Raw genomic sequence first — 11,435 nt, forward strand, 5'->3', positions numbered from 1 at the left:
TGGCACTTTGGCAGCACAAGCTGCTTTTCCAGCAGACCTGGTAACACGAGTTTGCTCAACAACAGGGGCCTCGGCTACAACATTAGTTTGCTCAAAGACAGGTGATGAAACGGAATCAACAACATTCAATGGATCAGCAGTAATAGCCCCTCCAACATCTGTAGCATCAGCACTCTGGTTGCAAAGGACATCCCCTCTGACATCTGTAGCATCAGCAATCTGGTTGCAAGGCACACCCCCTCCAACATCTGTAGCATCAGCACTCTGGTTGCAAGGCACATTCTTCAGACGGCGTATTGGTGATTTCCCTACAATCTTAACAGGACGATCATCAGTTGATTGCGCAATAGGAGAGGTTGTGTTTCCAGCACCTCCATCATCCAATGAACGAGAGGCAACCATTTGAGAACGTAATGTCTTATCAAATTTTGCAGTATCCACAACTTCATCATCATCAACTTCAGTCAAACCTTGAACAAGCTTACTCATTAGACCAGTGAGACCAGAAGCAAACTCACCCATTAATCTAGCAACCTTGTCTTTACGCTACATCAAAAAACAACACAAAAAAATGAAGGGGGAAAATCATTTAAAAGAAGAGAGATACTAAAAAATGTAATGGTGCCATACAAAATTTAAAAACAAAAAACTGAATAAAAAACTTATCACTGTATCATACATTTTTCGGGCAGTTAGGTGCAGTATTGGTTTCAACCCATCTTTCAAAACTAGCTGCCCCTCCAAACAAGTTGAAATTTATAGCAAGGTGTGGCTTCAACTGATATTAGCGACAAAACAAAAACAAAAATGCATCAGCTTGCACAAATCGACCATAAGTTCATGTCATAAGATGAGAAACCCAAAAAGATTAACTAACCTCGAGATTCCCATAACCAGATCCATCCCTCTTCAAGTCAGCATCAAGCACAGTATCAACATCTTTTTTGACCATATATTAGCAACAAATCGACCATCTGGAAGGTCAAGGTTAAGAGAGCTAATATCCAAAGAGTCAACATACAGTAACTGAACATGGAACAGGCAGCCTCCAGAAGGCTTCCTAGTACAAAGCTCATCATGCAATCTATCGCACACAAACTGACAAAGGTTCATGTTCCTGACATTGCTAATGTTGTCGTACAAAAAAATAATATAAACATCGCGTAAAAATGATTGTTCACATATATTAATAAAAACAAGCACATATATAAATAAAAAATGCTAAAATTGAATGATTTTTTAAAAAACTAGAGGATAACACATATACCAGTATAGGATAACATCTGTTGCTGACTTTGTTAGACGTTGTTGGTGCAAGCAAAGTACAGACAAGGTACATCATCCAAACTTGCTTGAAAATGTCATCATACTGATTCATCTGTGACAGTATTGTGAACACACCAGTAATCTTCGGCATGCTGCTATGGCCCGGAAATAACAAAGGACCTAGACGAGCCTCTATAACAGAATCCATTGCATACACGACAGGAATATCCCCCCGCGGAAGACCGAGTGTGCGGTAAATGGAATCAGCATTGAGAGGGATTCTACCACGCCCTTGAATGACAAACTCTCGAGAATGACTATCATACAAAGGAGCAAGCCAGCTTATCAAAGGGTTGTGAAGAACATGGTACTTGATGTCAAGCATTGAACCAAGATCCATATCCTCAATCGATTGCTTCTGATCAGAACTTAGATGTTCATATAACCTAACAACAGGAAAAGGAGAGGCCCGATTCCTAGCACGCTCACTAGCATTGGGCATTTTGCGAACACCTAGCTGATCACCAATCTTACTGCCCGCCATGGAAACAACAACGCTGCAATACAAAAACAGATGCCATGATAATGAGAAAAACTCTTAGTGACATCAAATGATAACAAGTCGAAAAATCAAAAAAAACAATGCCTTGGTTAATATATCAAGCCCAACCAAAAATCACCACTGTAAAAAGGTAGAAATCAGCAGCAGCAACAAACAAAAAACATATGCAGGAGTACAAAAAATGAGTTCATCATTCCCTTAACATAGAAAAAAGAGGTGGGTAACTTCAGAACGTATGTGTTGGTTAAACGCTGAGATACTTGTTGATGAAAAGTGAATAACCATAACAGGAATTTGTGAACCCCTAGAAAACAAGTCACATGATCTCTGCTTTCTCCTGCTACAATTACCCTAGAAATTATGGACGAAAAGCAGTGCAACGGGCCAAAAATCATAACTACAATGAACATGGAAACAGTGACAAACGCAATTTACAGCCGATCCCATAACAGAGATTTGTGAAACGAGGGACGGAGAACAAAATCCACCCAAAAAACAAACCCTCGCCGGAACAATCCCTCGCCGGACAAAACAAAATCCCATCAGAAAATAATCCACGGTGGAACAATCCCTCGCCGCACAAACAAACCGGCCGGCGAGACCCAGATAAACAGAGATTTGTGAACCGAGAGACGGATCAGGAACCTAGCGCGGAGAACAAAATCCACCCAAAAAACAAACCATCGCCGGAACAATCCCTCGCCAGACAAACAAAATCCCATCAGAATAATCCACGGTGGAAACAATCCCTCGCCGGACAAACAAACCGGCCGGCGAGACCCAGATCTCCCCACTAGATGCAGTTCGAATACTAACCTTACAACGTCGAAATCGACTGGCCCTTGCTAGTGAACTGAGAGCAGGAGAAATCTAGGTCGCGCACTAGCCACAGGGAATCGGACCCTCGCCTCCGCCGTCGCCGTCGCCCTTTCCGTCGGGGCTGAATGAGAGGAGAACAGGGGAGAGAGGAGAACGGGCGGAAGGAGGGGAACACGAAAATGATTCGAAATAATTCGAAAACGACGGGCCGAAAAGGGAAAGTCGATCGGTTACCAGAAATAGAAATAGGCGTGACAGACGTGACGCGACGAAAAGGGAATTGACTTCGCGCTGCCGCGCCGACAGGAATCGATCGCTCGAGCGAGCGATTGCCAAGGAGGGGATTCGATCCCTGACCATTGCATCATTACATTACCACATACCGGTGAAGTGACACGCGGCAATCCACCGCGCGGGCAGGATTCCCTAATTAATGGCCTCGCTATCGCCTGGCCAACTCACCGCGTAGAACCACCTCGGCTCGCCGACGCGTGCCAGGGAGCGCGCATACGTGTGTGGCCTCGCCACACTAAACAAAAGGAACGTTCCTTCGCCGCGTCCGGCCCCTTTCCCGTCCCACATCCACCTCCCCCTCCGCCCCGGCCAGGCCTCGACCGAGAGCACGCCGCCACCACACATCCATCTCCACGGCACCACCTTTCCTCGAGCTCGCGGCCGATTCCCTTCGCCGCGCGCGGCCGACCTGCCGTCACTGTCTCCGTGCAAGCCGCGACCGCGACCGCCAGCAACCATGGTTCTCACTGTGGCAGCGACCGCCGCGGACACGGCCGAGCCGCTCAACTCCACCTTCTTCGCCACCCGCTACGTCCGCGACCAGCTCCCCCGGTCAGTTCCCTCCTCCCCTCCTCCACACTTGCCGGTAATAGTAGTATGAGAATCAGCTAACCGCCACGCTAAGCCAGCTCGTTGCTGCATTATTTAGTTAGCAGTAGCACCCCACCACCACCACCACCACCACTCCACTACTACAAGAACCACCACACACACCGTCGGTGTGACACCAATCCCCAGGAGAACCCCCGATCTTTTCTTTCCACCTGTCTCGCGTGCACTGCACAGCAGCGGAATCGCCGGCGGCCATGGTGATCTCCAGCGCGGGCGAGTCCTCCTACTCCACCTTCTCGTCGCGCTACGTCCGCGACGAGCTCCCGCGGTGAAGCTCCGTCCACCCGTCCGGCGACCGGGGCCAGCTGCCAGGCCGATCTGGCGAAATGTTCCGCGCACTGATTCGATCGTGTCTTCTTGCAGGTACCGGATGCCGGAGAACTCGATCCCCAAGGAGGCGGCGTACCAGATCATCAGCGACGAGCTCATGCTCGACGGCAACCCGCGCCTCAACCTCGCATCCTTCGTCACCACCTGGATGGAGCCCGAGGTCGGCAAGCTCATCATGGACTCCGTCAACAAGAACTACGTCGACATGGACGAGTACCCCGTCACCACCGAGCTCCAGGTCCGGGATCCGCCTCCCTTTCTTCATCTTTCTTTTTTCTGCACGTCTCCCCATGTTCTTCTTCCCAATTGGGGAGGGACAAGGGGACAAATACCCAACAATTTTTTGGACTAGTAGTATTTGCAGTACCCCGAACATCCCCAGAATAGAAGGATACGAGGTCCCAGCATTTGGGCAATTTAATTGGCACGCCGAAACACTACTAACTCCGGATATGCTCTGCTGCGCTAATCTGCTCTGTTCTGTTTGTGCTGCTTCGTTAGAGCAGAGATCCATGCTGACCTCTCGAGTGAGGCTACTGGACGAAGGCGTCTGCCGTCAGCTCTCAGCGTATTTTTTTATAAATTTAAATAAAATCAATAAATCTCCATGATATACTCATGCCGACAGATTAATTAGCTATGCACTGTAGCCGTTGTTTTCAGGTTTAATCCATAATAAACTGAATAAGAGAACGTATTGAGAGCTGTGGATAACCTGATCCTAGTCACAGTCAGAGTTTAACTTTTGCCCAGTCATGGAAAATAGAAACTGTTTGTGATCCACTGGCATGTCAATCTTCTTCAAACAGTAATTTCTCGATTATGCACAGCGTTTGTCACCGCCAAATACATTGCTTCAGCAACGCTAAACTGATAGTCGTGACAACTGACAAGGATGGTTTTGGACTAACCTGGCCCACTTTATCTTGGATGGTTTTGGTTTCCAGTCATTCCACAATGGTCTGGTTGAGTCTACAAGTTGGGCACGTCCAAATACATATTTGTAATTTTTATTACTTTTTGGGATGTTTGTACTACTGTTGATGATTATTAATATATCAGTGGAATTTTCGCGAAAAAGAAAAATCTCTACGCTTTAGATATCACCAAGGCGTAATTATTTTGACACTGTTTGAGAGTAGGAATGCAAACAACTTTTTATGTGATTCATGGTGGCTATGCAAAACCTATTTCAAACCTTTGGAGGAAAGCTTCTTTCTGTAAACCAGCCCAATACTCTTATTATCATGCCGTATCGATATTGTTTTGTTATTGGATTCAGCTACTAATTATTCATATATATCAGTTACATTGATATACATCTATATTGGAATGCATGGAGAAGTTGTTGATTTTAAGCATTACATGCATTTGCTTATCGGTAGTTTGTAATTTGCAGAACCGTTGTGTAAATATGATAGCCCACCTGTTCAATGCACCGATCAAGGAGGAGGAGACAGCAATTGGAGTTGCGACAGTGGGATCCTCAGAAGCAATAATGCTTGCAGGCCTGGCCTTCAAGAGGAAGTGGGCAAATAAAAGAAAGGAGGAGGGGAAGCCATATGACAAACCTAACATTGTTACTGGTGCAAATGTTCAGGTATTTTTGTTGTTCTGTTCAGTAGGATGCTTTGATTTTACCACTGTGTGTACCAGAACCATGCCTCTAGTAACCTCTCATGTTTGTAGGTTTGCTGGGAAAAATTTGCTAGATATTTTGAAGTAGAATTGAAGGAGGTCAAGTTAACTGAAGGATACTATGTCATGGATCCTTTGAAAGCTGTTGAAATGGTGGATGAGAACACTATATGTGTTGCAGCCATCTTGGGATCTACTCTCACTGGAGAGTATGAAGATGTTAAACTATTGAATGACCTGCTTGTGGAAAAGAACAAGAAAACAGGGTATGCATTTCTTCTGTTGACAATTATATCCTAATTAGGTTCTTCATTTATATCCTAATTGAGTGGAACAATGTCAATTTGTTACCCTGGTGCCATAGGTTTTATATGATTTAGTTTTCTCTCTGTATGCCAATCACTATATCTGGATACACATGCCAATACTACTATCTTACAACGTTTTCTGGAAGACGGGAAAGTCAAAACTACATGATTAGGATGTCATGGCTTTGCTTAATCTTGTTTGTAATGAAACCATATGATTTCTGAAAATAGGTGTTAAATTCTGCAAAGGAAAAATGTTGGAATTTTTTGGTAGTACTTGATTAAAGAGAGAACTGAGAGATGATCGTCAAGGCCGATTGAAAGGAGCCGTTTTGGGTGTAGTCCACATGTGGAGTTCTAAGAATTTTCAGGATTATTCCCCTAAAAACAAACTCACCTGTAAATTAAACCCCAGCTCTTCTTAACTGAGAGGCTCAGGGAAGAGTTGTGTTCCGCTTCACAATTGCATCCCTCCAAGGAGAGCCTAACTGCCGCCAAGAGCTTTGAATCCCTCACTACCCATCTGCAACTGCAATAGGTCTACAACGTTCTACTGAATGTTGGTTTAAAAACTATCATATTTCCCTTGAAATTCTGAATTTAATTTTCTAGTGAATAATGGCCATTTTGTGGTAAGGTATAGCAGTGCAACACAAAACTAACATATATTATGTCCTGTCGTACCCTTAACTCAGGTTTAATGTGCCGATCCATGTTGATGCTGCAAGTGGAGGATTTATAGCCCCTTTTCTTCACCCTGAGCTTGAGTGGGACTTCAGGCTACCATTGGTGAAGAGCATCAATGTTAGTGGGCACAAGTATGGCCTCGTCTACCCTGGTGTTGGATGGGTCATCTGGCGGAGCAAAGACGATTTGCCTGAAGAACTCATTTTCCATATAAACTACCTGGGAACAGATCAGCCCACATTCACATTGAACTTCTCCAAAGGTTAATATTGTTCGTTAGTTCAGCTTGAATTCTTTGTGATGTTCCAACATCTAAGTTAGGATGGGTATATTATGCAGGTGCTAGCCAGATCATTGCACAATACTATCAACTGATACGCCTAGGCTTCGAGGTACGCATCGACCTTCATTCTCCTCATTTGCAAGCTGCATTAAATTTCTGTCCAAGATGAAGTTGTCCTGTGTACTAAATATCTACATGAATGGTTGACACGGAAATAGTAGTCCTAATAAGTGCTGTTTTGGTGTTGACTTGTTCACAGGGATATAAGCACATCATGGAGAATTGCCAGGCCAATGCAACCGCGCTGAGGGAGGGCTTAGAGGCAACCGGGCGATTCGACATCCTGTCCAAAGAGGACGGCGTGCCCCTAGTGGCCATCCGGCTCAAGGACAGCTCCAAATTCAGCGTGTTCGACATCTCCGAGAACCTGAGGAGGTTTGGCTGGATTGTGCCTGCCTACACCATGCCTGCGGACGCAGAGCACGTGGCTGTCCTCCGCGTCGTCATCAGGGAGGACTTCAACCGCAGCCTCTCCCAGCGGCTCCTCGCCGACATCAACAGGGTCGTGCAGGAGCTAGATGCCCACGCGGTCCATGCCATTAAGATGACCACTGCTATCGCGACACAAACCGGCGAGGGTGCTGAGGATGGCGTGGTGACCAAGAAGAGCGTTCTGGACATCGAGAAGGAGTTCGCCGCGGCCTGCAAGGACCTGGTAAAGAACAAGAAGACTGGACCCTGCTGAAGGGCATGCCGGCACAGTACGCACGTACGTACTATATGTATCTATTTTTCCTGGAGTATATCTGAACCGTGAAGACCTGGCTCCGTAATTTGCTAGATGTGGATTGCACTACCTTTCGTTTTGCTCGAGATTAGTGCGCGAGGCCTGTGGTTCTGTACATGACACCTCTTGATGGAGGTTATGTATTTGTTGGATGTTTAGTCCTACCTTGAAATGTTATGTGTTCGCCGTGTCTTTCGTCTAGCCTCGCGATGCTTATGCGGTTGTATGGGTTTAGCACCTTATAAACACACAGAATGTGCAGCTGTACAGCAATGAAGGTGGAGAAGGTGGAGTGTGATCGACGGATTGGTCTTGCTATCCCTAACTAGTTGCTCGTTGCCCTTGGTCAGTTCAAGAATAACATTTCACGATACTAGCTAGGCAAGCACAAAACTGTTAAGATATAATGGCCGGTCATCTTTTGTGTTTACTAATGGATGGTATTTAGACATGCTTTGAGCAAGGTGGTCAATTCTGGTACTATAGGTAGTATCTTTTTTCTGAGAGCGGTGTTTTGGAACATGGGTGCATATGCTCCTTATATTTCGAAATGCATGTTACATACATTTTAATTTTTTTAAAAATTGAAACTAAAAGTTCACACGTACATCTTAACATGATACGTGCCGGAAATTCAATTCGGCTCCCGGGTGCGTATGCACCCTCTACCAAAAAATTATATTTCAAAATATCGAAAAAATTTAACAATTTTTTTACATGTACATCTTCATAATATATGTTCGTTCGTCAAGTTTCACGAAAAACCAATATTTTTTGTGATCTATATAAAAAAGAGAAAACTTATCTTGTGAAAAGCACAAAGTAGTTTCATAAAAAATCGACTTATCATGTGACGTGTGTAAAAAAGAGAAAATTCAGTGCTAAAAAAAAGACAAAATCCAGGCATATATTTATTATCAGGTGTATGCTTGATATGAACAGATACTTGTGCTTGATCTGTTGCCTAGCCAGTGATACATAAATTGAGGCACAAATTGAAATAAGAACAAATGTTGCACTTGAGATCTTGGTATAATAATTTGATGTTGCATGTATGGTTTGAGTTTAAGCAACAAGGTAGAGGTACGGGTGCTTGATGATTTACTTGATGGCTGGCTTGTATTTAAGGATATAGCTGCCCTCATAGATGGTTTCTTTGGTTCTAAATATGAACTGATAAGAACAGATTTTATGCTTGAGCTGGTAGCCTTGCCAATGATGCAAAGGCTGAGGCTGATGTTTTTGATAAGGGAAGATGCAATTTATGCCCAATAAACTCTATGATGAGACTAGCATACCACTTGTATGCAAATCTGGGAGTTTCTCATACCAACATGCTTTGAACTGAACTGAAAATATTATATGCTAGATGATGATCTTAAAGATCAACCTGCTGTAGCAGAGTGGACTAGCTGGTGGTGATGCTGTTCTGGTGGTGAATCTTGATCAACTGTTACTTGTGCTTGTTGCCATGTTCCCCCTCTCCTTCTCCTTCCTGCTAGCTTCTTGATTTCCTCCAAAGATCTTGTTGTAAATCCAGTGGTTATTATGGTGGTATGCTTTGATAAAGCCTGAGCCAAATGGTTTGGCTAGGTGTGATGCCCTTGCTTTTATACATCTGGGCTACTGTTTGTGGCATTGACATCACATACATGCATGTGTTGAGTGTGCTGCCTGTGTGTGTGGTCCATTTATCAAGTGGATGTGGTCAAGATGGCTTTGATTTCCCCCCAAGTACAATGCACGGCTGGGTTGGGTACTTATCCGGTTTGGTATTTCTTTTGTGTCTGCCAGGTGTATCAACTCATATGAGCACTGTGACTTTCTTATTCATCTCAATGGCTAATACTATGTGAACTGAACTACTTATGGTTTGATGATTTGGTTACTTAAATATTAATTAAGCTACTGCTTAATTATCAAGTGGTTTATAAAATATTTTCTTAAGATTATTTTGACTTTTCCATGTCAAGTATGATCACTTTAAATCAACTTGTAAGCCTTCATGGTTGCTAGCTAGATTAGAGGGAAATTTTAAATAGTTGCCTTGTTGCCTCAAATTATGTTGCCTTGTGATATGGATCAGCTACTATTGTCTCTAGTCCCTAGTTGCCTTCTTGATGAATGTTCCATGATCCAATTGACCCATCTGTCCCTTATATGATCCATTTCTTCCTGATGTTGCCTAAGAAATAATTAATTCCCTCTAATCATCATTAGGGATCAAGAGTAGTTCTTGAAACCCTTTTGCTAGCCACCAACAGTAATATTGCCTCACCAAAGGTGAAGGCAAACATTTCTAACCATGACACAATTATTTGCTTGTCTTTTGTTTTGTTTTTCTTATTGCAGGAAAAGAAGAATAAGGATTGAGAAGATGAAGATTTAGTTTTAGGGTTTTCTTTTATTATTTTGTAATTTTACATTTATTTTCTAGCTTGTAAGTTATTGAATAATGTTATTTGTAATAAACTTAACTCATTTATTTATTTGGACTTATCAAGTGTATTTACTTTTACATACTATATTTATATACTTGTTTTAAATTTCAAATTCCAATTCAATTTATTATTTGAATTATGTCTTTCATATTTGAATTTGAATTCAAACTATTTCCCTCGAAAACATAATAAATCAACAAAGGTCATGTCGAAATTTATCGCACTTGTGTTGATGACACACATCAATTCCATCGACACAAGAGAACCTCGATCACTTTGTGTTTTACATGAATGCGCTAAAATTCCCCGGATTTTCTATGCATGAATGCAATGCACACTTTCGTGTTCTCTCTTTTTCTTGCCTCTAAACCTGGGATATTACACTCACTAGAGATTAAGTGAATCCATATGATATAGTTTCATTTAGTGACAATCTGGGTGATCTTGTTTGTTTAAGGTAGCATATTTGATATTCAGGCATCATGTGATAGTACTTAAGGCTATATTCTGTTTATTCTAAATTCTAGATTGTATGGAGTTTTTTTTCCTTTGTTGAGGTGTATAAGATAGGTGAGTTGCATCATCTCCATGTTAGGACGTGATGCCCATATGAATTCTTATTACACATATAGAAGTTCAATCACTATTATGTCGCTTGTAAATTGTTTTTTATCCATTGCACCTTTATGAGAGAGTAGACAAGTGAAACCATGAATCCCGGTCCACTTTTATCATACAAAACACCTTATATTTGCTTTTATCATCCTTTATATTTTTGGTACTTATTAACTTCAAAAATAAAAAATACTTTACTATTAGCAAATCCAATCAAAAACCCAAAAATACCTTTAGTATATTTCTTTTACTTTATTTCCTAGTTATAGATTGTTTTTACTATTATTTATTTATTTACAAGTTTATTTCAGTTACTTACACGAAATCTTGTGCTTGACAACCACACAGTGAAGTTGGGGACACAAGGCATTATATTTTGTTTTGTTGGTTGTTTGAAGAGGAAAAGGAGAGAAGTTCTTTGCCAATTTCCCGAGAGTTTGATATAAATCCTGGAGTTACCCTTGTGGGGAAAAAGATACTTGCTACAACACTCTGCACTTGAAGTTCCAATGAGTTGGTACATACGAAGTTGTTGCCATCAACCGGTGGTTAGGAGATTGGAGCTGTAGCTTTGGTGCTTGGCAATGATGGTTGGGAAAGTGATGGCCGTGGTGTGTAATTGAGGAAAGCTAGCTACCCTAGGGATTGGAAAGAAGAAAGAAGACGCAGAACCCGAGGATTTTGAGGAATGGAGGTAGCAGGAAGAAGCGATTCAGCCCCATCAGTTTTACACGTATGCGACAAGAACATCGCACGAGTGGACTCGAGACTGAATCGACAAATAACTGGGCTT

The 11,435-nt window shown here is 42.6% G+C and overlaps 1 protein-coding gene across 2 annotated transcripts; it reads left to right on the forward strand.

Annotated features, from left to right (window-relative positions):
- The first annotated feature begins 3,291 nt into the window (after positions 1-3,291).
- Positions 3,292-7,787, forward strand: LOC127318415 (glutamate decarboxylase). Of its 2 annotated transcripts, none has more exons than XM_051348896.2 (7): positions 3,292-3,493; positions 3,917-4,121; positions 5,283-5,483; positions 5,573-5,787; positions 6,525-6,778; positions 6,856-6,908; positions 7,059-7,787. In XM_051348896.2, the coding sequence occupies exons 1-7, from the start codon at positions 3,399-3,401 to the stop codon at positions 7,542-7,544; spliced, it is 1,509 nt and encodes a 502-aa protein (XP_051204856.1). In that variant the 5' UTR covers positions 3,292-3,398; the 3' UTR covers positions 7,545-7,787. The 2 variants fall into 2 exon arrangements, with proteins under 2 accessions (XP_051204856.1, XP_051204857.1); XM_051348897.2 differs by lacking the exon at positions 3,292-3,493 and adding an exon at positions 3,560-3,821.
- Positions 7,788-11,435: the final 3,648 nt, after the last annotated feature.

The sequence above is a fragment of the Lolium perenne genome, chromosome 7 (genome assembly GCF_019359855.2).
Source record: "Lolium perenne isolate Kyuss_39 chromosome 7, Kyuss_2.0, whole genome shotgun sequence".
NCBI classification, from domain to species: domain Eukaryota; kingdom Viridiplantae; phylum Streptophyta; class Magnoliopsida; order Poales; family Poaceae; genus Lolium; species Lolium perenne.

Coding starts and splice junctions, on each gene's coding strand:
- LOC127318415 (XM_051348896.2), top strand. CDS start 3,399: ATGGTTCTCACTGTGGCAGCGACCGCCGCGGACACGGCCGAGCCGCTC. Junction 4,122..5,282: donor CCGTCACCACCGAGCTCCAG/GTCCGGGATCCG, acceptor TGTAATTTGCAG/AACCGTTGTGTAAATATGAT. Junction 5,484..5,572: donor TTACTGGTGCAAATGTTCAG/GTATTTTTGTTG, acceptor TCATGTTTGTAG/GTTTGCTGGGAAAAATTTGC.